Source organism: Saccopteryx bilineata, chromosome 1 (assembly GCF_036850765.1).
Source record: "Saccopteryx bilineata isolate mSacBil1 chromosome 1, mSacBil1_pri_phased_curated, whole genome shotgun sequence".
Lineage (NCBI taxonomy): Eukaryota > Metazoa > Chordata > Mammalia > Chiroptera > Emballonuridae > Saccopteryx > Saccopteryx bilineata.
Genome location: NC_089490.1, coordinates 355,401,766 through 355,429,710, shown reverse-complemented (window position 1 = coordinate 355,429,710; position 27,945 = coordinate 355,401,766). Strand labels below are relative to the sequence as shown.

Genomic DNA, 27,945 nt, shown 5'->3' with positions numbered 1-27,945 from the left:
TCTGTTCCTTTGGTCCCATTGTCCACTTCCACCACCTCAGTGGTCACCATACCTGTGCTTCTCAGCTGAGCCTTGTCTGTTACAATCATGTCTACACCTTTGATTATTTTTGTTTTAAACTACAAAAAAAATTCTATGATGATGTCCCTAGTCCATTCAGTGGCTTCCTGCCACCATCTCTCCTTCCTCAGCTCAGTGTGGAGGCAGATCAATAGCCCTGTGTCTTTAGGGACCCCCTGGGATCCCACCATGACTGGCTCTTCCGGCAGTAGAGAAGCCTGAGCTTTTGGGAATTGAAGCTATCATGACCTTACTCTCTGATATTCCCCTGCTCCCTCTACAAAGAGAAAGATGGAGAATAACCCCCTGCCCCCTCACCCTGCCATGTCTTCTAAGGCCCCTCTGTCACCCCTCTGCACATGCTCAGTACACTCAGCTCACAGTGTTCCTTCTGGCTCACATCCATGGCAACCTGCTTGGCAACCAGGAGTCAGTTGGGCTGAGGCCCTGAGCCCCAACCGGTGAAAGCTGTGGAGGCCGAAGTGGAGGAGGCTGGGGCTGTGTGTAAGTCCCCTTGGGTTCAGACCTGTAGCCTTGGACAGGGGCAGACCCTGACAGGGTCTGATGGGCTGGGGCAGCAGAGTGTGATCTTGGGTGCTGGGTCGCAGCTGTTGCCTCTGAACAGGTTTGTGCAGCCCACGGCCCTGGGGTCTCAGCTGAGCCTGGGGTTAGAGTTAGTCCTATAGATCAGTGGTCCCCAACCTTTTTTGGGCCATGGACCGGTTTAATGTCAGAAAATATTTTCACAGACTGGCCTTTAGGGTGGGACAGATAAATGCACAAAATAAAATTATGCGACTGGTGTAAAAACTGTGGTATTTTTAAATATAATTGTCGAACTTACGAGACAAGCATCAAGAGTGAGTCTTAAATGGATGTAACAGAGCGAATTTGGTCTTTTTTTTTTTTTTTGTATTTTTCTGAAGTTAGAAATGGGGAGGCAGTCAGACAGCCTCCCGTATGTGCCCAGCCAGGATCCACCAGCATGCCCACCAAGGGGGCGATGCTCTGCCCATCTGGGGCGTCGCTCTGCCGCAATCAGAGCCATTCTAGCGCCTGAGGCAGAGGCCACAGAGCCATCCATCCTCAGCGCCTAGGCCAACTTTGCTCCAATGGAGCCTTGGCTGTGGGAAGGGAAGAGAGAGACAGAGAGGAAGGACAGGGGGAGGGGTGGAGAAGCAGATGGGCGCCTCTCCTGTGTGCCCTGGCCAGGAATCGAACCTGGGACTCCTGCACGCCAGGCCGATGCTCTAACACTGAGCCAACTGGCCAGGGCCTGGTCATTTTTTAAAAATAAAACATCGTTCAGACTTAAATATAAATAAAATGGAAATAGTGTAAGTTATTTATTCTTTCTCTGCGGACGGGTACCAAATGGCCCATGGACCTGTACTGGTCCACGGACTGGGGGTTGGGGACCACTGCTATAGATGACTGGGTTACAAGGGGAGTCTGTGGCTTAGGCTGGGGTCAGTTTGTCATCAGGGCTAGGATTTGTGCAGGGAAGGATGGTCTTACATCCTCAGGAGTTTCTACAACTGTGGAGAAGGAAGGAGGAAAAAACTAACGTATATATTAGGCTACTTGTATGCCAGGTGCTTCTCATATATTACCTCTTGAGTGATGACTAAAGTGCAGAGGTGAAGTGAGAATACAGCTGCAGGCTGGGAAGGATTTGAAGCTGCTTCCTCCAACATCAGAGCTCTTGCTCTTTCTACCCTTTTCTGAACTGAGGCTCCGGAGGCAGACGGTTCGGGAGGACGCCCTGAGCGCCTGTGGGAGCAAGTGGGGCCCTAGAGAGGCAGCTAACTGCAGAGCTGAGCCCAGCCCCAGCCTGGCGCCCTCTGCTGGGCTGCAACTCAGATATAATGGTGGTGCTTGTTCCCAGGTGGTTTCTCTGAAGGCCATGGAACCCTCCACAGAGCCTGGGATGCCTTTGCCCAAATACTGCAGCGTGGCCACAACCCTGGAGGTCCCTGGCTGGGCCCACACTGCTCCTCCCTGGGGCCTCTCCTTCACCTGCCCCTTTGCCCTCCCAGCACCCTGGCTCACCTGGCACTGCCCTCTCACCAGGTACTGGTCTCTGCCCCTCTGGAGGATGTGGTATGTGCCTTTCTTTTTCTTCTCTGCTCTTTGGCTCTAGATAGGGTGCCAGGAGGGAGAGAACTTACTTCCTGGGAAAGCCAAAAGGGTCTTTATTGTGTGGGCTATGATTTGCTTAAGGTATTATGTAACCCTGTCTACACTGTACTGCCAGTGACTCCAAGGGTTGATCTGGCTTTTGTCCCACCTTGTAGCAGAGTGGCAGATATCAGAGTTGGCATGTGAGGGAGAAGGCAGTCATCTCCTGTTATAAAGTTTCTACAGTAGATCGTTTTACCATCAACTGTGGATCATGTTCTGGCACCAGGTGAGAAGTTAGGGTTTCTACAACCAACAGTTAAGTGAGGTCTCCAGGTCCCTCCTCAGTGTCCCCGGCTTCTCCTGAGCAGTGCCCTCAGTCCTCAGCTGTCTAAAGAGCACCTGCAAGAGGGGAAGGGCGCCTCCGCCTTGAAGTACCTATGGGCTGTGTGAGCCCTGGGGGTTCCTGCCCATGCTTCTCAGTGCCGCCTGCCCAGGTGAAGGACGTGCCAGCCTGAACAGCCCCCTTTCTCGATTCTCCTGTGTGGCCACCTCATTCAGAGCCGGAGTTATGCACCCCTGTATCCAGGCTCGCCCACAAAAGCAAGCAGCTTCTTCAGAAACCCAAACCCTGACTCAACAAACCCTCCATCCTTGCCAAATTGGCTGTGTCCGCAAAGTTCCCAGAACTAGCTTCTCCTTTTTCTGTCCCCGCAGTCCCTTACCCAGCAGCTCTGTGCTTCCCCTGCCCGAGCACTTCCCCTCCCATCTGAACCCCCAGTGCCAAGCGTCCTCACACATTGCTCCTTCGGCGTTCGGCATAGCCACCCAAGCCTCCGTGCCTCATCCCAAATCCCGCACACCCGCTTAGGATTTACTTTTGTCTTACTCTTTCCTGGTCTGCTCTCTGATCTCAGAACCGGCATTCATTGATATATCAAAGCTATTCACATTTTGATTACCTCGAGACAATTTCCAGTCCTCAAGCAATGCTTCCCTGCACTGTCCTCTCCTGCCCCTGTCCACAGTTTAGCTTCCCCTTACTGGAAGTCATAGATTGGCACTTTTTATGTGGAATACTGTTCCACCTAGCCTTGTGTGTCATACACACACCACGGTGCCACTCAAGTCCATCTGTGAAATGTGTCCTTGATGTTTTTAGGTCTTGGTCTTCTCCACTCCCTACTTCCATTTGCTTTTCCCTAGATGTTCATCTTCTCAACCGTGTCTCCACTTTGCTGACCCAGCATGGCTGGGGCCCAGCCGGCCAGGAAGAGTTGGAGACGCTGCTGACACATGGGTCCTGGCAAGAAGGGGACCAGATGGCTTTTACTACCGGGCTCGGATAAAGACTGCTCCAGAGGCAAGTCCCCAACACCCCACAGCTCCTGCGCACTCCTCTGGGTGGCCCTGCCACACTGAGGTTCCTCAGGCCAGTTTCTTGGATAAGCACAGATCTTCCATGGCCAGACTGTACAGTGAAAATGTCACATCAGTGAGTATGTGACTTTGCTAGGGCTGGGCAAGAAAGTAGCACAAACAGAGCTACTTCAGCGACAGAAATTTATTGTAAGAGTACTTTGCTCAGGAAAATTCAATGTGTGGAATTCTGGGCATCAGCCTGAGGAAAATGGGAACAAACGCGTTTGCCCTGTGCACGTGTGTGTGCCCTTACACACCTGTGCACGTGTGTGTGCTCTTACACCCTGTGCACGTGTATGTGCTCTTACACACAGAAGCACAGCCCCCGCACCCTGGGAGCCCAGCTGGCTTTCTCTTCGGTGACTGCTTACTTTGGGACTTTTTTCTTCTTTTGAGAGTCAGACTTTGTAAATGTGGACCCATGGGGGAAAGACTAAAATAATTCCTTAAAAATATGGGAATTGCCTGACCAGGTGATGGCGCAGTGGATAGAGCGTCGGACTGGGATGCAGAGGACCTAGGTTCAAGACCCCGAGGTCACCAGCTTGAGCGCGGGCTCATCTGGTTTGAGCAAAAAGCTCACCAGCTTGGACCCAAGGTTGCTGGCTCGAGCAAGGGGTTACTTGCTCTGCTGAAGGCCTGCGGTCAAGGCACATATGAGAAAGCAATCAATGAACAACTAAGGTCTCGCAACGAAAAACTGATGATTGATGCTTCTCATCTCTCTCCGTTCCTGTCTGTCTGTCCCTGTCTATCCCTCTCTCTGACTCTCTCTCTGTCCCTGAAAAAAAAATATATATATGGGAATTATAAAATTTCCAGTCAAAAGTCATCTTGTCATTCTCAAATAATTAATCTGTGAGTCAAGTGAAATATTAGCAGAGTTTTGCTCAAATATAGGTTCTGTCTAGTGATTCTAGGCTTTATTTCTTTTCAAAATGATAATGAGGTCTCAGAAAAGCTTATATTAACACTTTTCATTAGCTTTAGTACTTCTCCTGCTTTCTCTTCAGCACCGGTCCATTGCTTAGCCTCGGTGGTGTGGCGGCGGAGCTGAGGGCTGCCCTCACGCCACAGCCCCTCCGTGCCCACGTGGCCAGGGGATGAAGGCGCCATCGCTGGCTGATGTTGGACACAGGGACAGCACCTCCCAGGACTGCTGGGAGGGAGTGTGCTGGGGAAAGATCAGAGGACCCAGGGGTTGTAGGCCAAAAACAGAGAGCTAAGGAGAAAAGGCAAACAGGAAAAGAAAGAGAATGGGAAGGGAAAGGCAGGAAGTGATAAACCAGAGTTGCCCGTGGCAAGAAGGGGCAGAGGGAAGGGCAACCTCACCACAGTCTGCCTGTCTGTACTACAACAGGCTCTAAGCAGTTCCTATCCCTGTCCCTTCTCTAAGTGAGCCTCCATGTTTGTGATCATGGTATCCCCCTGACTGGTAAGTATTGGCCCTCCATGTTTGTAAGGAAGCCCCTGGGCCTGGTTCTAGGGCATGGTCACAGGGAACTATGGTGCTCCCCACGGTACTTATTCTGCCTGTTTTCTTTCCCACAGCTGGAGAGGCGGGGCGGCTTGCTTGTGGAATTTGAAGCTCCCCTTGTCACAGGCCCAGAGCTGCCAGCCGAGCGGCAGAGTGTGGTCTTAGGAGAAGATGTCATTCGGTTCTTACCCTCTGCAGAATACTCACTGAAACCTGGGGACAAGGTGCTGGCACCTTGGGAGACAGACAGACAGCGATATGGCCCTGCCACTGTCTTAAGCCTGGAGGCAGGAGACTCCCAGAGAGGTAAGGGGGGCTGCTGGACCTACCTGTCCCCAGGAGGAGCCAGGCTGGTGATCAGGCCAGAGGGAAGAGCAAAGGGAGTCTCTGCAGCTTAGGGATCTTAGAGGCACAAAACAAAACAAAAACTCATACAGCTTCATCCTGAGTGTGGCAGTAGATACACAAATCATATCTTTCAAATTAAAAAATATTTTGCTTTAATTTTTTTAAAGATTTTATTTATTTATTTTAGAGAAGAGAGAGAGAGAGAAGGAAGGAGGAGCAGGAAGCATCAACTCCCTTATGTGCCTTGACCAGATGAGGGGGATGCAACATAACCGAATGTCAAAATAACCTGGAGATGTTTTCTCTGAACATATGTACCCTGATTTATCAATGTCACCCAATTAAAATTAATAATTAAAAAAAGCAAATTAAAAATATTTTTCATCAGGGAGAGCTTAAAACTACTACGTCTATGTTGGTTAGCTAATCTATGGTGTGGTAGAGTTATTCTGGGGTCACACAGTACTCATGACCTGTTCTCCACCAAGTCCCCCAGAGCCTGGGTCAGTGCCCTTCTACAGGGCCAACCAGTCAGCATCACTGTAATTCAGAGGATGACAGGGGGTTCCCTTCCCTTCCCCTACCTGAGGAGGCATTTGGTTTTGACATGAAAATTGAGACAGGGAGGCACAGGCAGGTGCACCGGAAGTGTCGTGGTGAATCGAGCAGGTGAGGAGACACATGAGACGGGCAGAGCAGAGGGGCTGCACTGAGGCTTTGCTTTTGGGGATAGGAGACCCTTATCCCATGATACAGAGGAGGCAGTTGTAACAAAATGTCACCATTTTCTGTCATGCAGCATCAAAAGAAGAGATTACTGTTTACTTTTGGAACGGCGAGACAGCTGCTGTGCCTAGAGAAGGGGTCAGGCGGGTGCCCCCTGCTGCCTGGAAGAAGGCTGTGGAGAGGCTGCAGAGGACTTTCACCAGGGAGCAACCCGGTCCCCTCCTCCGGGCCACTTGCTGCTGTCTGCTGGCGCCGGTCACTAGCTGTGTCACCAACAGGCTTCCACTGGGCACCCCGTTCCTGTGCCCTCCCTCCCACCCCCATGCCAGCTGCCAGCTGCTGTACCAGGGCTGCCTTGACTGCTGCCCTCTGGCTGGGCCCACCTGGTGGCCTCTCACCAGGACCTCAGCGGTCACAGACAGAGAACCTTGCGAGGTGGAGCTGAAGCCCACGCCTCAGCTTTTACCCCTAAAGGCTCCTAAAGAGGAGGAAGCAGCAGGGCAGGCTCCCATCAGTGTTTCTCCCTCCTCCTCCTCCCTTTCTGAAGAAGAGGGTTTGGAGAAGGAGCCGGAGATGGGCCTCCCTCAGAGGCTGATGGTGGACAGCACAGTCAACACAGACCCCATCCTTCTTGAGGCGACTCCGAGGAGGCCAGGTGGCCTCTGCCAGCCCCCGTGGAGGTACTGGAGGAGAAACGGGCCTGAGCCGTATCCTGGGGAGACAGGTATACCTTCTTCTAAGGTAGGTCTCAGGCCCTAGCATCCTTCCCTCCTGTATCTCAGGCATCTCAGCCACATGACCACTAAGCTGGGGTTGGAAGTAATACTTAGGAGTGTGGTCATGTTGAAGGGAGTCAGTGATAGGAGGGAAATGGTAGGCTTCCATTTAAGCAGTAAAGCCCAGCAAGAAAGGATGGACTGAGCTTTGTGCAAAGGTTTGCATCCCATTTAACAACTGCCCTTTCTTCACTAGTCTCTTCTGACAGGGCACTGCTATTGTCCGTTTTTACCTGCTTCCCCACCCCCACCCCCACCACCCTTTTTCCTTGGAGGCCTTGATTTTTCTCTGGATTAAAACTCAACATGCCTCCAGGTATGGATTAGTCTTCAATGTCCTGAGAAGCACAGACACTACTTTTTCAGCACTGGCCACCAGGACCTACTCTCAGCAGGGCCCCGTAATGAGTTACAAGAGGGCACTGCCTTATACTGCTCGTTCTTCACAGCTCAGCGGGAGCCAGTGTTATTGCTGACCATCTGCGGTCATCCTCAAGCTTTTTTATCTTTTTTTAAAATTTATTTAGAAAATTAAATTTAACAGGGTGATATTGGTCAATAAAAGTACATAGGTTTCAAGTAAACATTTTTATAGCATTTGAACTGTTGATAATGTTGTATACCCATCACCCAAAGTGAAATCATTTTCCATCACCTTATATTTGTCCCTCTTTACACCCTTCCTTCCACCCCCTTCCCTGTCCCCTGCCCCACATGCCCTTCTCCCTGGTAACCACTTCACTTTTATCTATGTCCATAAATCTCAGTTTATACCCCACCTATACGTGAAATCATATAGTTCTTAGCTTTTTCTGATTTACTTATTTCACTCAGTATAATGTTCTCAGGGTCATTCCATGTTGTGGTAAATGTCCTATGTCATCATTTCTTATGGCTAAGTAGTATTCCATTGTATATATGGACTACATCTTTATCCAAGCCTTTACTGAGGGACATTTTGGTTGTTTCCATGTCTTAGCCACTGTGGATAATGCTGCGATGAACCTGAGGGTGCATGTGTCTTTACATACCAATGTTTTTGAGTTTTCAGGGTAGCTATCCAGTAGAGGGATTGCTAGATTATATGGTAGTTCTATTCTTAATTTTTTGAGGAACCACCATATTTCCTTCCACAATGGCTGTATTAGTTTGCATTCCCAACAGAAGTGAATGAGGGTTCCTTTTTCTCCACAGCCTCTCCAACACTTGTTATTACCTGTCTTGTTGATAATAGTCATCCTAACAGGTGTGAGGTGGTATCTCATTGTAGTTTTGATTTGCCTTTCCAGAATAGCTAGTGAAGATGAGCATCTTTTCATATATCTGTTGGCCATTTGTATGTCCTCTTGGGAGAAGTGTCTGTTCAGGTCCTCTCCCCATTTTTTAATTGGATTGTTTGCTTGTTTGTTGCTGAGATTTTTGAATTCTTTATATTTTGGATATTAACCCCTTATTAGAGCTGTTGTTTGCAAATATCATCTCCCATTTAGTTGGCTTCCTATTTGTTTTATTGTCAGTTTATTTGCTGTGAAGAAACTTTTTAGTTTGATATAGTCCCACTTATTTACTTTTGCCATTACTTCTCTTGCCTTTAGGGTCAAAGTCATAAATTGTTCTCTATGACCAAGGTCCATGAGTTTGGTACCTATGTTTTCTTCTATGTAATTTACTGTTTCAGATCTTATATTTAGGTATTTAATCCATTTTGAATTAACTTTTATGCAGGAGGACAAACTGTAGTCAAGTTTCATTCTTTTGCATGTGGCTTTCCAATTCTCCCAGCATCATTTATTGAAGAGGCTTTCTTTTCTCCATTGTGTGTCTTTGGCTCCTTTGTCAAAGATTATTTGTCTGTATATATGTGATTTTATTTCTGGGCTCTCAATTCTGTTCCATTGGTCTGTATGTCTGTTTTTCTGCCAATACCATGCTGTTTTTGTTTGTTTGTTGGTTGTTTGTATTTTTCTGAAGCTGGAAACGGGGTGGCAGTCAGACAGACTCCTGCATGTGCCCGACCGAGATCCACCCGGCACGCCCACCAGGGGCGATGCTCTGCCCATCTGGGGCGTCGCTCCATTGCAACCAGAGCCATTCCAGCACCTGAGGCAGAGGCCACAGAGCCATCCCCAGTGCCTGGGCCAACTCTGCTCCAATGGAGCCTTGGCTGCGGGAGGGGAAGAGAGAGACAGAGAGGAAGGAGAAGGGGAGGGGTTGAGTAGCAGATGGGCGCTTCTCCTGTGTGCACTGGCCGGGAATCAAACCCGGGACTCCTGCACGCCAGGCTGACACTCTACCACTGAGCCAACCAGCCAGGGCCATTACCATGCTGTTTTGATGACTGTGGCTCTATAGTATAATTTGAAGTCAAGTAGTGTGATATCTCTAACTTCATTCTTTTTCCTCAGGATTGCTTTGGTTATTTGGATTTCTTTATGATTCCATACAAACCTGGTGATTTTTTTGCCCTATTTCTTTTTAAATGACATTGGGATTTTGATGGGTAATATGGCCATTTTAAATATGTTGATTCTTCCAATCATGAACATGGAATATTTTTCCATTTCATTGTGTCTTTTTCAATTTCTTTCAATAATGCTTTGTACTTATTGGTATATAGGTCCTTCACATCCTTTGTTTAGTCCTAGATATTTTATTGTTGTTATTGCAATTGTAAAAAAAAAGGTTTTGTTGTTTTTGTTTTTTGTTCATTTTCTAAAATTTTAATGTTGACATATAGGAAAGCAGTAGACTTTTTATATTAATTTTCTATCCTGTGGCTTTACTGTATTGGTTTATTGTTTCTACTAGTTTTTGGTGGAGTCTCTGGGGTTTTCTAGATACAGGATCATGTCATCTGCAAAAAGTAATACCTTTACTTCTTTCCTGATAGGATGCCTTTTATTTCTTTCCCTTGCCTGACTGCTCTGGCTAAAACTTCCAGAACTATGTTGAATAAGAGTAGAGAGAATGGGCAGCCTTGTCTTGTTCTTGATTCTAGAGGAAAAGCCTTCATTGTTTTTACCATTTAACCTGATATTAGCTGATGGTTTGTCATATAGGATCTTTATTACGTTGAGGTACTTTCCTTCTATTCTGATTTTATTGAATGTTTTAAACATAAAGGGATGTTGTATCTTATCAAATAGCTTTTCTGTATCTATTGATAGGATCATATGATTTTTGTTCTTTGTTGTGTCGATGTGGTGTAGTTTGTTGATTGATTTACATATATTGAACCATCCTTGTGCTCCTGGAATGAACTCCACTTGATTGTGATATATTATGATTTTTTAATGTGTTGTTGAATTAAATTTACTAGTATTTGTTTAGGATTTTTGCATCTGTATTCATTAGAGAAATTGGTCTGTAGTTTTCTATTTTTTTGTGTTGTCCTTGCCAGGTTTTGGTATGAAACTTATATTGGCCTCATAAAATGTGTTAGAGAGTATTATTTCTTCTATTTTTTGGAAGATTCTGAGAAGGATAGTTACCAAATCTTCTTTGCATGTTTGGTAGAATTCACTAGTATCTCATTGGTCCTGGGCTTTTGTTTTGGGGGAGGTTTTTGATAGTTGTTTCTATTTCCTCCCTGAGTATAGGTCTATTTAGGTTTTCCACTTCTTCGTGACTCAGTCTAGGAAGATTGTATAGTTCTAGAAATTTATCCATTTCCTCTAGATTGTTGAATTTGGTGGCATATAAATTTCATAGTTTCTACTATGATCCTTTGAATATTTATGATGTCTGTGGTAATTTTTCCTCTTTCATTTTGGATTTCTTTATATGCTTCCTTTCTCTTTCTTCCCTCAGTCTAGCCAAGCGTTTGTCAATTTTATTGATCTTTTCAAAGAACTAGCTCTATGTTGTATTAATTTTCTCTATAGTTCTTTGTTCTCTATTTTATTTAGTTCTGCTATGATTTTTACTGTTTCCTTTCTTGTGCTGACTTTGGGTTGCCTCTGTTCTTCTTTTTCTAGTTTCTTTTTTTAAAATTTTTTTGTATTTTTCCAAAGCTGGAAATGGGGAGGCAGTCAGACAGACTCCCGCATATGCCCGACCGAGATCCACCTGGCATGCCCACCAGGGGGCGATGCTCTGCCCATCTGGGGCGTTGCTCTGCTGCAACCAGAGTCATTCTAGCGCCTGAGGCAGAGGCCATGGAGCCATCCTCAGCGCCCAGGCCAACTTTGCACCAATGGAGCCTTGGCTGCAGGAGGGGAAGAGAGAGACAGAGAGGAAGGAGAGGGGGAGGGGTGGAGAAGCAGATGGGCGCTTCTCCTGTGTGCCCTGGCCGGGAATCAAACCCGGGACTCCTGCACACCGGGCCAACACTCTACCACTGAGCCAACCGGCCAGGGCCTCTAGTTTCTTAAGATGTGATGTTCGGTTATTTACTTGGGATCTCTTGTTTCTTGAGATAAGCCTGTAATAATATAAATGTCCCTCTTATTACTGCCTTTGCTACATCCCAGAAATTCTGATATGTTGTATTGTCATTTTCATTTGTCTGTATATATCTTTTTACCTCTGCTTTTATTTCCTTTGACCCAGTCATTTTTTAGAAGTATGTTGTTTAATTTCCACATTTTTGTGGGCTTCTTTTCTTCCTTTGAAGTAAAGAATTGTAATTTCAAAGCCTTACAGTCAGAAAATATGCTTGGTATAATTTCAATCTTCCTTAATTTGTTGATGTTCATTTTGTGGCCCAACAAATGGTCTATTCTTGAGAATGTTCCATGGATACTGGAGAAGAATATATAACCTGGTGTTTGGGGCTGAAATGTCCTGTAAATGTCTATTATGTCCATTGGTCTAGTGTGTCACTTAAGGGTGATATTTCTTTATTGATTTTTCTGTTTAGACAATCTAGCTTAAGCCATTAATGATGTGTTGAGATCTCCAAGTATGATTGTGTTTTATCTGCTTCTACTTTTAGATAAGTTAGTAGATGTTATATATTTTGGTGCTCCCTGGTTCAGTGCATATATATATTAAGTGCATGTATATGTTTTCTTGATACAATATTCCCTTTATCATTATGAAACATTCATTTTTGTCTCTGGCTACCTTTGTTGTCTTGAAGTCAGCATTGTTAGGTATGAGTATGGCTACATCTGCTTTTCTTTGGTTATTTGCTTGGAGAATCATCTTCCAACCTTTCACTTTTATTCTACTTTTGTCCTTGTAGCTTAGATGTGTCTCTTGAAGGCAACACACGGTTGGGTTTTGCTTTTTGATCCAATCTGCTACTCTGTGCCTCTTTATTGGTGAGCTCAGTACATTTACATTTAGGATAATTATTAACACTTAAAGATTTCCTATAGCCATTTTATATTTTGTTTTCTGGTAGCTCTGTGTCTCATTTGGTTCTTCTCTTTTGTGTTTCTGTCAGTTGTTTTTGTCTGGTAGTTTTCCATACTTCTTTCCCTTGTTTCTTCTTTTTTTAAACTTTGTGTTTCAATAGTGGTAACCTAATGGTAACCACCCTTTTCCATGGGTGGTTACCATTAGGTTATTAAAAGAAAAATTATCATATATATAAGAGTCCTTTGTCTTTTGATGGCTTCTGCACTCCATCCTCCTTTGCTACTGCAAATCTTTATCCTCTCCCCTTTTATGTTATTGTTGTCACAGATTATCCTTGTTTCTATTGTGACATTGTTGGAGCTTTTCCTTGTAGTTTTTTACTTGTTTTCTTCTTTGTGTCTGACTGAATAACACCCTTAAGTATTTCCTGCAGTGGTTTTCTGGTGATAAATTCCCTCAGCTTCTGTATATCTGCAGTTTTTTTCTCCTTCATATTTGAAGGATAACTTTGATGGATATAATATTCTTGGAAGGTAATTCCTCTCTGTCAGTACTTTGAATGTTTGGGTCCACTCTTTTCTGGCTTGTAGAGTTTCTGCTGAGAAGTCTGATGAGAACCTAATTGGCCTTCCTTTATAGGTTATGTTCTTCTTTTCCTTAGCTGCCTTGAGGATTCATCGTGTTTTTTTTGTTTGTTTGTTTGTTTTTGTGTCAGAGACAGAGAGAGACAGAGAAAGGAACAGATAGGGACAGACAGACAGGAAGGGAGAGAGATGAGAAACATCAGTTCTTTATTATGGCACCTTAGATGTTCATTGATTGCTTTCTCATATATGCCTTAACTGTGAGGGCTTCAGCAGAGCGAGTGACCCCTTGCTCAAGCCAGCAACCCTTGGCTCAAGATAGTGACCTTTAGGCTCAAGTCAGCAACCATGGGGTCATGTCTATGATTCCATGCTCAAGCCAGCAACCCCGCACTCAAGCTGTTAAGCCCATGCTCAAGCCAGGTATGCCTGAGCTTATGCTGGCAACATCAGGTTTCAAATCTGGGTCCTCTGCATCCTAGTCCAACGCTCTGTCCATTGTGCCACTACCTGGTAGGCTCTTTGTCATTGGTTTTTGAAAATTTTATTATGATGTGCTTTGGAGTAGGTCTGTTTGCTTCTTAGATTCGAGGCTCTTTTTCCATAGTCTTGGGAATTTCTCATCCATTATTTGTTTGAATAGGCTCTGCATTCCCTTCTCCCTCTCTTCTTCTTCTGATATACTCATTATTCTTATATTGCTCTTTTTGATGGAGTCAGACACTTATTGTAGAGCTCTATCATTTTTTTTTTAATTCATAAGTCTCTCTTTTCTTCTCTCTATAGCATCACTAGTTGCCTGTCTTTGATGTCACCGATTCTCTTCTCTATTTGGCCTATTAGCTAAACTTGCAACCTCATTTTTCAGGTCATGTAATGAATTTTTCATTTGTTTGGTTTTTTCTTAAAGTTTCAGTCTCCTTGGTGAAGTACTCATTTTGTTCATTGATTTTTTTAGCTCATTAAATTGCCTATCAGTGTTTTCTTGCTCCTCATTGAATATCTTCAGAACTTAAATTTTGAATTTTCTATCATTTAACTCCAAGTTTTCCATGTGTTGGAGATTGCTTTCTGGATATTCTTCAATTTTTTTCTGAACTACTTGTCTATCTTGTGTAGTCACGGTATTTTATTTCTTCTTTTTTTTTTTTTTGTTTTTTTTTGGTTTTTTTTTTGCATTTTTCTGAAGCTGGAAACAGGGAGAGACAGTCAGACAGACTCCCGCATGCGCACGACCGGGATCCACCCGGCACGCCCACCAGGGGGCGACGCTCTGCCCACCAGGGGGCGATGCTCTGCCCATCCTGGGCGTCGCCATGTTGCGACCCTCCTGGGTGTCGCCATGTTGCGACCAGAGCCACTCTAGCTCCTGGGGCAGAGGCCACAGAGCCATCCCCAGCGCCCGGGCCATCTTTGCTCCAATGGAGCCTTGGCTGCGGGAAGGGAAGAGAGAGACAGAGAGGAAGGCGCGGCGGAGGGGTGGAGAAGCAAATGGGCGCTTCTCCTATGTGCCCTGGCCGGGAATCGAACCCAGGTCCTCCGCACGCTAGGCCGACGCTCTACCGCTGAGCCAACCGGCCAGGGCTATTTCTTCTTTCTTGATGGTTTGAGAGTGGTATTGTTAAGAACTCTAAAAAAAAAAAGCCAAAAAATGAAAAATAAAAATTGAAAAAATAAAATGAAAAATATTTTTAAAATTTTAAATAATTACATGTTGAAAAGAAAAACCACCAAGTGTGAAAACTAAAAACATCAAAAACAAACAAAACGCCCATAAAAATAATACAAATATAAAAATTAAATTCAAAAGAGAAAAAAAGGAAAAAATTAAAAAAATTTGTTTTGAGAGGTTATTGTTTTTTCCATTAGGTGTCACTGCATTACAAGTTTTAGCTCTGTGAAATTCCTGGGCTGACTCCCACTGAGATGTTGCTGTCACAGTGATGTGGGCAGGGTTGCAGTCACATTGGTTGGTGGGGCATGTTTTGAGGGCTTTACGGCTTTAGCAATGGCAATTTCAGGCCTCTGGCTGCTCCTCCCCACATCTCAGCAGACTGGGGGACCAGATGTGAAGCACTTAAGGGGAGAGAGTGTCTCTGGAGTTAGGTGTGGGGTCTTTCTCCCCCACTCTATACCTGTGAGATGAGAGGCAGGATCTGGGAGGCTGGTTTTCTCTGTCTCTGTGTTGAGTGTGGGCTGCAGACTGAATGCAGCAACAATGGCAGCAACAAGGGTGTTCTGCCATTGCTTTGGTTTAGTATCTCCATCCCTGCTCCTCAATCTCTGCTCTTCCTGGCAGCAGGAGACCCAGTCACTCCAGGCTTCCCTCTCCATATCCTGGCAGACAAAACCCAGACTACCTGAACTTCCTGCCTCCTTGTAGTCCTGGCTGAGGAAAAAAAACCAAAACATCTCTCTGGAGCCTACTGCAAGTGTATTTTATCCTCCACCCCCCCCTTTTCAAGCCTTCCCACCCTTAGTCAATTCGGTGTGCAGACATTTCAGGCATGCCTGCAAGCCCAGCTGGGGTTCCTTTGCTGCATTATAATTGTTCAATTTGTTGAAATTTCAAGGGGTGAGGTCAGTATCTCTCATATCGCCATTACTCTGACATCATCTCAATATTTTTCATAGCATTCTGTAGATTGGTTCTAAACCTGATTAAGCCCCTGGCCCTCAGCGAACACTGATTTTTTTCTTCACTGCTTGGTCACCTTATCCTACATTCAATCTCTATCCCCATCATATTTCAACAAATCCACTAAACAGTTTTATTTCCAAAATAAATAATAACTGACTACATAAAGAGAAATATAGTATCTTTGGGTACCTGGCCTGGCTGTCCATTATGCACTGGATCATTTGTTGCTGCAGGCAAAGGTAATTTTTGGAGATGAGCCGTGAGAATCAGTGGACTCATCTCTTTCCTGGTCCCAACTCCGCAACCCAAACTGTGGAGGGTATGCCTGAGATAGGGTGTGGAGAAAGGGGCCATCCCCAGCCCTCATCACAGATGCCTACATGCCACAACTAACTAGGGATGATGATGCACAAACCTGTGTGTGTCCACAGCTGGAAACAACAGCCAATACCAGAGCTTTCCTCTCTCCCCTCAAGATTTCATATTCTTTAAAAGAAATGTGCTGTCTCCTAGCTGTGCTTGGTAGCCCTCAAGTAATGACACTTAACAGTCAGTCTCAGGCTCTGCCACTCAGCAGTCTTGAATGGGTCCCTCTGTCCTCCACCCTTTTTGTTACGTTCAGTTACAGGCAGTGAGGGTACTATTTGATCTTGAAATAGCAATCTGGAGAGACTAGACTGTTGGTGGTCAGCAGTCATGTAGCTCTTCTCCCTTGATTATGATGTAACAGGATTCAAAATTTATTTCTAAAAGTCAGAAGGGATGAATTTTTTAAAGTATTCCTTTTATTTTTAGATATTGCCCTATTCTACTGTGATCTTTGGTATAGTTGTGCTGAAGCCATCAAGACTAATCCCATCAAAGTTGTAGCATATTCAATATACCTCGTTGAATTTTGGTTTTAGGAAAAAAGATGTTGCAACATCCAGAAAGAAGAGAAGGGCAATAAACACCAGAGAACCAGCTGTAGCAGTGTGAGTACCAACCAGCTGGTCCTGGAAGCAAGCAGCATGAAGCCACTACAGATCCTGTCCAAGCATGCTGGACACGGACAACTGAATCAGGGCATAACCTCGACACGCCAGAGACCAGGATGCCTTAGGCTAGAAGCCCCGAGGACCTAGGTAAAGCAGAATGGCTGGGGACTTTTTTTCTTTTTTTAAAGAGACAGAGAGTCAGAGAGAGGGATAGACAGGGGCAGACAGACAGGAACAGAGAGAGAAGAGAAGCATCAATCATTAGTTTTTCATTGCACATTGCAACACCTTAGTTGTTCATTGATTGCTTTCTCATATGTGCCTTGACCACGAGCCTTCAGCAGACCGAGTGAACCCTTGCTGGAGCCAGCGACCTTGGGCTCAAGCTGGTGAGCTTTTGCTCAAACCAGGTGAGCCTGCGCTCAAGCTGGCGACCTCGAGGTCTCGAACTGGGTCCTCTGCATCCCAGTCTGACGCTCTATCCACTGTGCCACCGCCTGGTCAGGCTGCCTTTTTTTTTATCATGGTTTTTTTTTTTTAAGACAATTGACATTCAATGTGATTTTGTATCAGTTTCAGGTGTACAGCATAGTGATTAAACAACTATATAATTACATAATTTATCAAGTGATTCCCCTGATAATTCTAATACTCACCTGACACCATACGTAGTTACTGACTATATTTCTTATGCTGGACTTTATATCCCCATGACTATTTTGTAACTATCTTTACTCCTGAATCCCTTGAGAAGGGGCTTCTTAAGGACCCCTTCCATGGTTTTTTTTACCTTTTGGGGTCATGCCTCCTTTGAAAATAAAACCCATGGTTCTTCTTCCCAGAAAAATGCACCCCCCCACACACAATTTTGCACAGTTTCAAAACGCTTAAAAAACTCAGAAAGGCCATCATAAACTTTTGAGGGGTACAAGGATACCCATTTAAATGACCATCTATTTGGTGATGGGCATGGGTCTGCAGTACTAGGCCCTATGTCCATGGGAGTCTGTTCCTCATTAGGAATGCTCTACTCAAAACTTCGTTTTTGTCATATAAAATGCTGGCATTTTTTTCCTGAGGAAAGTCTTGTTATGTTCAAAGTGAGATGAACAACCAGGCACTAAACTGAGAGATGCAGCAAAACTGTTGGTGTGGGAGCTTAAAAGTTAAGGACACATCGATGACTTTTTAAAATCAGTGACTTTTTTTTTTTTTTCAGAGAGAGAGTCAGAGAGAGGGATAGATAGGGACAGACAGACAGGAATGGAGAGAGATAAGAAGCATCAATCATCAGTTTTTCGTTGCGACATCTTAGTTGTTCATTGATTGCTTTCTCATATGTGCCTTGACCGTGGGCCTTCAGCAGACTGAGTAACCCCTTGCTCGAGCCAGTGACCTTGGGTCCAAGCTGGTGAGCTTTGCTCAAACTAGATGAGCTCGTGCCCAAGCTGGTGACCTCGGGGTCTCAAACCTGGGTCCTCCGCATCCCAGTCCGACGCTCTATCCACTGCACCACCACCTCGTCAGGCTAAAATCAGTGACTTTTGATCCTAAAATTACAGCCAGCATAAGACTCTCAGGATTTTCTCTCTTATAGCAAGCTAAAGAGAACAGATACCTGAGCAAGTTACAAAGTGGCAGGCAAAGCCTTCCCAGGAGGAGGGAGAGAGCAGGCCACAGTGAGAGTCGAATAAGCAGCAGCATCTTCAGTCCATGAAGAATTCCCTGCAGATGGGCGGCAGGAAGGGCCTTGTTGTGAGAGGCACAGGAGTGCTGACCCCTGACCAGGACCCCTTCCTGGCAAGATCAGCCTGGATGCGCTCCACAGAAGTTACAGTTCACGGTCAGCCTGCTTTGGGAAAATGAGTCCACAGCCTCTCTGCCACCTTTTCGTAAAGCCTACAGATGTACATGAATGATATTTTGTTGCTCTTACAATACAAATAAGAAGGAATTTTCTTTATTTCCAAATATCTCCTTTTATTATCATAATTAGCCTTTACTTGGAAAGCAAGCAGTAAAAAACTATTCAGACAGCATTGTTATTGCTTTCAGACAAAAGAAGGTGAGAGGACTTCTTCACTTACAAGTTAACATAGGTCCTGAAAGAGACATGCTCCAGGTCCCAGTAAGGCTGACCTTCACAGTCAGCCTCAAAGGCAGAATTAATGTATAAATATTAAGAGAATCATATATTGCCTTTGTTCTCCTTGCTACTTAGAAAAAGGTAATGTGATGGTCAACATCACACGGGGAAAACCAAGTCCACACTTTGTCCTGAATCAACTGCCACCACTTGAGTCTTCTTGGTTAAGTCATTTGTACCTACAGTGACAGAATAGGTCCCTGGATATACTTCTATGTAGAGGTCCTTAGAGATGTTCTCAGCCTGGAAGGAAAGCAGATATTATCAGGTTAGAGATTTTATATCCCAGTGCCCAGGGCATCTCCCCCAGGCTGTCTGTGTGCCAGAGGCCAGGTGGAACGAAGCATTAGTGTGGGAGATGGAGGTCCTATTTTCACATCTCAGCCACACAGTAGAACTATCCTTTAGGTAAGTCTTAGCACCTCCTTATGCTTGTTTCCTTATTTCTAAGACTGTGATAATACCTGCCACACTTGTGAGAACACTCTGTAAATGCTCAAGCGTTATAGACACGTGAGAGGTAATACAAGAAGCACTCTAGCTGGATTAGAAAGATAAGAATTAGGGGCCCTGGCTGGTTGGCTCAGCAGTAGAGCATCAGTGCGGTGTGTGGAAGTCCTGGGTTCAATTACTGGTCAGGGCACACAGGAAAGGCGACCATCTGCTTCTCCTCCTCTCCCCCTTCTCTCCCTCACTCTCTTCCCCTCCTGCAGCCATGGTTCGATTGGTTTGAGTGCATTGGCCCCAGGTGCTGAGGATGGCTCTGTGGAGCCTCAGTCTCAGGAGCTAAAAACTGCTTGGTTACAAACGGCCCGGGTAGAGCATTGAGCCCAGGCGGGGTTGCCAGGTGGATTCTGGTTGGGGTACATGTGGGAGTCTGTCTCTGTATCTCCCCAATTCTCACCTAAAAAAAAGAATTAGGTGGTGGGAAAGGCTAAGGACATTGTCTGGGGGATCAAAAGCAGACAGTGGCAACTGTTATCACAGATGAGCAGTAATGGCAAGGCACCTTGGAATGCGAATCATTCCTTTTCCCTGTGCTTTGCAAAATTCATTAAGATGATGAAACATTTCTCCTAAAGCTGCGAATACTGTGAGTAGATTCCATTCTGTCATGCAGCAAGGCAGCTGGCTGGCAAAGCCCTCCCTCAGTGGACTGGTCCTCCTACAGCACAAAACACTGGAAGCTGGAGTAAATGAAGAGATTTATGCTTAGAGCATAACAGACCTCCAACGATAACTTCACACATGGCAGGGAAGTGGGTCACCGCAGGTGTGCAGACAGAGGAGCGCTTAGTTCAGATGGCAAAAGAGCCAAGTCACAAACCAGGAAAGAGCCTGTCATTAAGAGCCAAGGCTCTTATTCCACAGCTGTGACACTACTCATGCTTATGCAGTGCTCAGGAGCCACAAGCAGTTGTCATTTCTGCCACCACACCTGAGGGGAGAAACAAAACCACTGGCTGGCAAATTCCACTAGGAGGATAAATGAGAATATTTATACTGTTGTGAAACTGTCTCCCTCTTCATCTGATAGATATATTTGAAGCCAATTTTTTTCCACAGCTGCTTTATTTTGTATCCTTTCATATTATATATCCCAGTTAATACAAAATCAGAGGTCTAGTATCGTTTAACTGATGTGAATGTATGTGACATGCCACAACTGTTTATTGGTCATCAACTATGTAAACAAAAGTAGGTTTCAGAAAATGCAGCTGCATCAGGATTTCAGAAAGCCAAGGACGCTTCGTGTGTCTGAATAAAAGGACTCATCCTGGGGGGTGAGACTGGCACTTATACCGCCAACGCTGTGAACATCTGGAAGTTTAGCATCACCAAAATCCGGCAAGTGTTGGAGGCATCTAAGCCTAACCACTTATATTTGTACTAGAAGCAAAATATTCTTAGTTGTTACTACTCTAGTATAGTCTGAATCTTGGCTAGCACATAGTATACACATAAGAAATAAACAAATTACTGCAGCAACTTGCTGGAGTTCCTTTCCTCAGAAATCCAGCTTTTCCAAGTTCCAAAAGATTTCCTGAATTTATAATCAAATGAGTATTTTATCCTAAAAATGAGAAACTCATCCCCCCCTTTATTTTTTTTACAGAGAAACATTAGTGGAAAATGGGAATAAATTCCTTCAAAATGTTTTGGAACCCGATCTAACCAAATGTATGGTTCAGAATTTCAGCAATGGTATTCACTTTGTAAGCACAAGGATCAGGCCCCTCCTGCTGCTTGAACAGATGGTGGAATTCCAGCAGGACCCAGCGCCAGCCCAGCTGAGCTGTAGGAACCGAGATGTGAATACTTCGCATTCTTTCCAACCACAATTATGAGTTCAGGCACAGAGCATCCCTCGGCCTTCAAGTGAAGGAAAGATACTGAGAAAACAGAACTTCACACTCAACCACAATGTTGTACACTGTCCACAAGTATAAAAACATCCCAACACAAAAATACTACATATCCAGTACAGTGATCCCTATAATAACCAGGTCAACTGGTTCATGAAATTGCAGTGGTGATGAAGCCCAGTGCAGGGCCGCCGGGAGCTCTGTACTCACGGGCTGGGATGCCTCTAGAGCGTGCTCTGTGGCTGGATAGATGCAGCCAAACCCAAGGGATGCTTCTTCTCTCTGAAGAGACAAGTAGAAACATTGTGCCCAAACTCAGGCTTCTGGATTATAAAGAGAAATTTTCTCTTTATTAGGAACTAACAATTGTTATGTCAATTTTTTCTATACTGTCATCTAAATCATTAAAGCTGTTAGTGAAGTTGTGAGATATTTTTAGTCAGATGATTATCATGATTACTTTTTTTCCTTCATGGGCTTTGAATTCAGATAAACCTGAGTTTGAATCTTATGTCTTTTATTTATTGAGAGGGACAGATTATTTCTCTAAGCCTTGCTTTTCTATTCCATAATATGGGAATACTGGATTGTAGGGCAGACTTAAAGTGTAGAAGTGACTAACACTTAATAGGCCCTCAGAAAACGGAATTGTCTACTGTGACTGTCCCAGAAGTAGGGGCACTAGAGGGAAATAGGGTGAACTGATAAAGTCAATTTCCCTTAGAGGCACCAACTTGTATTTTACAGGAAAGAATGGGAGGGATAGGAATGACCCTTGCCCAAATGTAAGCCCCTTAGCCTTAGGCCAAAAAAGGAAAGCCAAGGTTCAGGCTCTGGTATTACTCCTCATATCCCAGGCGAGGGAAACAAGAGGGACTTCCAGCGTGCATCCAGACTTCACTGTGTACCTGTGGCCATGCTTCCATCATTCCCCTAAACCCACAGGTCAGAGAAGTAGGAAATTCAACTTGTGGATTAGATTCTGTTTAAGGTTGCTATCTTTGAGTACAACTCGGTGAGTTTAAAAACAAAAACAAAACCACATACTGTTCTCAAAAAACAACAAAGGATTTCTGTTGAATCAGTTCATCAAGTAAAATCTGTCTTCCCCAGAATGACATCTTACCTTTTGCGATGGCATGGATGGACCTGAAGAATATTATGCTAAGTGAAATAATCCAGGCAGAGAAAGAGAAATATCATATGATCTCACTTATATGTGGGATCTAATGAACACAGTGAACTGAAGAATGGAATAGAGGCAGAGGCGGGGACGCAGGGTCATGGGGAGCAGAGGGACAGCTGTCAGAGGGAAGGGGGATGAGGGGACAGGATCAGAGGTGCAGAGATCAGCCAATTATATATACAGAGCATACAGATACAGATAACAGAACAGCAAATCCCAGAGGGAAGGGGGGAAGGGAATTGGGGATAGGGGGTAAAGGGCATGTAATGGGGGACACGTGGGAGGGGGGTGAGGGTATTATATTGACTGGGACACTTGAATCCATGTTAACGTAATAAATTTAAATTAATAAAAAAAAAATCTCTTTAAAAATGTTAAAAGGTTGCCTGACCAGGCGGTGAGCGGTGGCGCAGCGAACAGAGCGACGGACTGGGACACGGAGGACCCAGGTTTGAGACCCCGAGGTCGCCAGCTTGAGCGCGGGCTCATCTGGTTTGAGCAAAACTCACCAGCTTGGACCCAAGGTCGCTGGCTTGAGCAAGGGGTTACTTAGTCTGCTGAAGGCCCATGGTCAAGGCACATATGAGAAAGCAATCAATGAACAACTAAGGTGTCGCAACGAAAAACTAATGATTGGTGCTTCTCATCTTTCTCCATTCCTGTCTGTCCCTGTCTATCCCTCTCTCTGACTCTGTCTCTGTAAAAAAAAAAAAAAAAAAAAAAAAAAAAAGTTAAAAGGTCAAATTAAAACATTAAATCATTATGCTATTAATCATGAAAAAACCAAACAGGTAAGTTTGTACTGAGAGGCCTGTAATTGCTCCTTTCTTTAGGAAAAGTATTTTGTTATAAGAGACCCCCTCCTAGCATTTTCTTTTTAAAAATTATCAAAGACATGATAGGTATCACTAGCTTAGAGGAAAATACATGATTACGAAAAAAATCTCTTTCCTATCCCTAGATGTAGAACAGGATATTTGAAGCTCTTTAAGCCTGACCTAGAATGGCTCAGGATTGCAGCTTCAACGGAAGATCCTACAGTGGCATCAATCTTATATTTTGGACAAACTCCTATTTCCAGTTCACAGCTGTAAGTTCTCCGAGACTGGGGGTTGGTCCATTTCCGTTGAGCACTGTCATGCTGAGTCACACAGGGACCTGATCATACAGATCCTGCATGAGCTCCCCAACACAGGGTCTCGCATCTTGGGAGGCTGAGCACACAGCACAGGGCAGGTGAGGACACATACCTGACCATTTCCTAGGTCTGAGCACAGGTGCAGCTGTGACTTCCCTCTGTGATAACGATAGACGTGGGTTGCCCCTCCTTTCTCTGGCATAGATGAATAATATTTCTGGAGAAGTAATGTGAAAGATGTTGGGTAATCAAATAGTCTGGTGAATTTTTCAAAAAACTGTTACTTGGGCAAAATATGATTAAGAACAGAGGCAAAAGAGCAAAGGTAAAACTACCTGCCCGCTTAACAGGACTCTGGAGTCACCTAACGAATCTTAGACCAGGTAAAGTGACTGCGGAGGAGGAAACTGCATCTGGCATTACTTTGCTGCCATTTGCTGCCACCTGCTGCCTTTGTAGGGCAAGGACTCTGGCCAACTAAAGCTGGGCAGGAACACGCTTTTTGCCAACTTAACTAATTTTCATATCTGCGCTCCCATGTAAAATACACGTGCCTTTCACCTCCTCTCATGACAAGTTCTGATGAACAGTTTCATATTTATTGTCTAAGTCTCAAACAAGGACAAGGGAAAAGAAGGCTGCACCTCCTTGAGATCTGAAAACACACCAGGGAATACAACATAAACCCAATAGCTTGCAGCCAGTCTCCCTTGGGATGGAGGGTGGGGTGGGGGGGTGAGAGGGCGAGGTCTCCAATTTAAGAATAACCCAAAGGATCAGAAAGCAGTTACATTTTTGTCTACTTCCTTCCTCCAACTAGAAGTTAAACTTAGGTTTGCCCTTGATTATGACTAATGATGAGGACATCACAAGCCTGCTTGTTTTGAACACAGTGTAGGGACAGTGTTGCAAGGCATAAGAACAAAAGAATGAGAAGCTGGGGAAAGCACTTCAAGACATGGATCTAATGCTGTATCTTAGGGGCTGGTTTAGAATTGTGATGGCAAATTCAGAATACTGTTCTTAATTCTATCTCAGAAAGCCAAGGGTTCTGAAGCTCCATTCCATGAAGGAGACTTAAAACTGAAAACCAAAACGAAGAACACCAATTTGCTAAACCTCAAACCAAAGACAAATATTATTCCTTTTACTGAGCCATGAACCAAAGTTTAAGTTGATCACTTTACAGTAGAGCCCAAGTTATGAATTTTTCTAAAACCACTTAACAGAATAAGAACATAAAAATATTCTCTTAACTATATAGCTCATTGGTTAGAATCCTGTTCTTGGGAGTCACAGGGATTTTATAAAAGATATAGAGAGATTACAGATTTTTTGAAATCTTAATATATGCAATTGAAAAGTGGACAGAAACTAGGTCTTCTCTTCCTTCTCCCTTACAGAACACATAAGAAACATAAAAAATTAAGGCTGGAAGAGACCCAGCGTCTGCTGTAATTCTTAGAAGACAAAGAGTACCTTCCATGAAGGTGATTTTCTTGAATGTTGGCTGCCCTGCCTTCAACATTCCCTTGAAGTACTTAAAGATGACCTTGGTATATAGTTTTGCGAAGAGAGTCTTTAAAACCTTCGTTCACCCATTTCAATAAATGGTACCAAACATCATAAGTCCTCCATGCTACAGATTATGATAATTTTCTGATGTTCATCTCTCAGTGGAAACCAAAGAAACAGACTGTAAAGGCTGGAAAAGATTTCAGAGATCATTTTTTTTCAACAAGGAAGGTAAAGGTGAGGGAGATTAATTGGCCTAAGCCTAAGACATTACAGTAAGTGCCAGAACATGGGTCTGGTTTCTGAGAGGCGGCTCTTGACATGAAGCCACACTACTTCCCATGAGGGTGTTGCATCTATTCCACAGAACCACCTTTGTGGCCATCAGACAATATGGACACATAGGGACAAACTTAAAAACTACAATCCCAGAGACTTGAAATAGGTTAAATTCTAAATGTTTTCATTAGGATTTTGTTTCAGTACATTTTGAGAGAGGCTCAGTTCCAATTTAGAAGGACCCTACTGGTTTTTTTTTTAAACTGCATATCAGTTCAAAGTTTTAAAAACTCCAACTATTTGGACTTGTTTTGGAATTCAGCAAATAAGCTTTAACCCTCCCCACCCCACACACTCGTCTGAAAACAATAGTGAGGGCATAGACCTTTACTGACATGTTCACTGCTGTATCCTCAATAACATCTACTGAAATTAGACATTCAATAAATATTTATTGAATGAACTCTAACTTGGATTTACTGCCTGGTTTAAATCCTTGAGTGATTACAATCCACCCACGAAGACAGGCCAGGGTGAACTGGTAGTCTCCAGATTCTACCTAAATTCCATAAAGATCCACTCTGTGATCCATCCCCAGGCAGATCAGGGGCATGGCTTCAGCTTACACCAACTTACCCCACACTGACTTGAAGTATAGTCCATGAATTCAGCCATTGTTCTGAAGGAAGCACTGAGGGTTGGGCGACTTTCTTCTCTCTATTTGAATAAACGGCAAGTCACGGGTGAGATCTGGTATTCTCTATTGGAGAATGAAGTCATTTGGGGAATAGCTTCCTTTTTACTTTCCAAAAGGCTCTGAAAGTTAAGTCAGTAAGAAGGATCTTACTGAGAATTCCAACTCTAAAATGAATACATTGACATAAAATTTACCCAGGACAATGACTGGTGTGCGGGCTTTCCTCTAACATCAAATGGTAGTATGTAAGATTTTTTTTAAAAGAAGTAACCAACCAGGGCCGAGCACTAGCAATATCCTAAAGCTACCCAATAATGATGTCAAATGTCAAGAGTTTTCAAAGGTCTTTTCCGTTCACTGTCCCGACACTTCACAGCTTCCGTGTGGTTCGTGCCCTGGCCCCCAGAAGGCCACCGAGCGGATAAATGGGCTGGTCCCCTAATACAGGGGCCCTCACCTCTCCTGGGAGAACGTGCTGGGGGGAATTGGCCCCGACGCCGCTTTTTGGAAGCTCCACAGAATGCCAGTCTACCGCCCTCCTCTTAGCCCGCTCCAGCACTTCCTGACCCAGCCTAGCCGAGCGCTGGAGGGAACGCCGGTCCACCCCGTTCAACGCCGCGGCCGCCAAGCAGTTCTCCATGTCTACCTAAGCGGGCACAGACACACAGGCGAGGACGGGCCAGCCCGCCCCGCGACCCTGCTTCAGCTCCGGGGCGGAGGCCGGGCCTCGACCTCCCTAGCGACCAGTGCCTATGGCCCCGCCCCCAACGCGCTACCCAGCGGACGCCGGGTCAGGGGCGACTCGGGGAGCTCTGACCGGTTCTACTTCCGTCTCCCCCAGCGCTCGATTGGGGCCTTCACCCCGCCCATCTCTCAAGGCGCACGCGCTCAGCGCTCGGACAGGGAAGGTGGGGGTGGGCCTGGAGCATCAGGCGCCTGGGGCGGGGCGACGGGACGCAAGCCATTGGTGGGTGGTGCGCGTAGGTATCGCGGCTGCAGTGTGCGGGTTGCCGGGAAAAGGCAGAACGCTGGGTGTCGGGTGGTGTGCGCTGGCACGTGGATGGCGGTGGTCTGTGTAACCCGCCGCCAGGGTTGCCGGTGCCCGTTGTTGGAGCCTAAGGCCCTGGATCCTGGCCCTTGGAGGTTGTCCCCGCTGCTTAACGTGACTAACTTGGTCTAGTTAGGTGGTCTCCTGTTGTCTAAGAAATTGTGGGAATAAGAGTCGTACTTCCCGGCCTTTCTTGATGCCTGGTCAATGTTTTGGGATATCGCTACTTTATTTGAGGAGATGGCTAGGATAGACAAAACAGTGTGGCTGCCAAGTGAAGTTTGGAGAAGGGAGTCTGTCTGGCCAGCGGGCTGTGGACGGTAGGACTCTTAGCCATGAGCCAAAAGGCAGGTATGTGTGACCCACAGGGCCAGAGGAGCGCCAGAGTTGTTTGTAGGCAAGGTAATCCTCTAGTGGCAGCTTTCTCACTCCTCCAGTGAAAAATACAGACTCACACATTTGTATGAGTTGAACCCACCTTTTAAGAATAGTTGAACAATGTTTAAGTAAGGAATTATGCATTGTTTGTTACCTTCGGATATTTGATACATGTAGGCCAGCTCTCGCCTCCTAATTAGTGACTTCTCTGCATCACCCTGCGTGCAACAAAGCATTGATGCTCAGGAGTGAACACTTTAAGAGACACAGGGAAATCAAATGTGCATCTAGGCTCCCGGACAGATGGCTTGATCAACAGTTCTGAGCTATGTATTAGGAAATAAGCATTTTTGCTCATTTCCTGCTTTCCTCTCAAAAAGTTGAGAACTGGATTTAAACTCAGGTTCTGCCACTTTTTTGTTGTGTGATTCTGGGCAAATTGCTTAAATCCTTTGAGCCTCACTTTATCTCTATACTTGGGGATACCAATAGTATCAACCTCCCTAAAATGTAAGCTTTTTGCCGGGACCTATCTGCCTTGTTTACTGAGTTTAAGGTGCATCTAGTCACAGAAGGGGGCTAAAAATAGCTATTGTGAATTGGGTTGCTGTAAGAATTTTGTGAAATAATTCCTTTAAAATCTTAGCACAATGCCTTGCAAGGAATAAGTGCTCCATAGATTTTGTTATCATTATTATGTGTCACGGCACTGTCCTGGGAGTTACGGAGAATAGAAAGTGGATCAGACTAATG

General features: G+C 44.9%; 2 protein-coding genes across 3 annotated transcripts; one reads left to right on the top strand and one right to left on the bottom strand.

Moving 5' to 3' along the window:
- The first annotated feature begins 610 nt into the window (after positions 1-610).
- Positions 611-21,155, top strand: C1H11orf16 (chromosome 1 C11orf16 homolog). The gene is made up of 7 exons (XM_066250909.1): positions 611-685; positions 1,949-2,133; positions 3,388-3,544; positions 5,155-5,386; positions 6,228-6,895; positions 16,368-16,586; positions 20,702-21,155. Exons 2-6 carry the CDS (start codon positions 1,967-1,969, stop codon positions 16,584-16,586), a joined length of 1,443 nt encoding a protein of 480 aa, XP_066107006.1. The 5' UTR covers positions 611-685; positions 1,949-1,966; the 3' UTR covers positions 20,702-21,155.
- AKIP1 (A-kinase interacting protein 1) lies at positions 18,223-26,645 on the bottom strand. Of its 2 annotated transcripts, XM_066250906.1 has the most exons (5): positions 26,224-26,645; positions 25,706-25,786; positions 23,388-23,492; positions 21,162-21,233; positions 18,223-18,828 (listed from the first exon to the last, which is right to left on the bottom strand). In XM_066250906.1, the coding sequence occupies exons 1-5, from the start codon at positions 26,404-26,406 to the stop codon at positions 18,685-18,687; spliced, it is 585 nt and encodes a 194-aa protein (XP_066107003.1). In that variant the 5' UTR covers positions 26,407-26,645; the 3' UTR covers positions 18,223-18,684. The 2 variants fall into 2 exon arrangements, with proteins under 2 accessions (XP_066107003.1, XP_066107005.1); XM_066250908.1 differs by lacking the exon at positions 21,162-21,233 and having other exon boundaries at positions 18,369-18,828; positions 26,224-26,644.
- Positions 26,646-27,945: the final 1,300 nt, after the last annotated feature.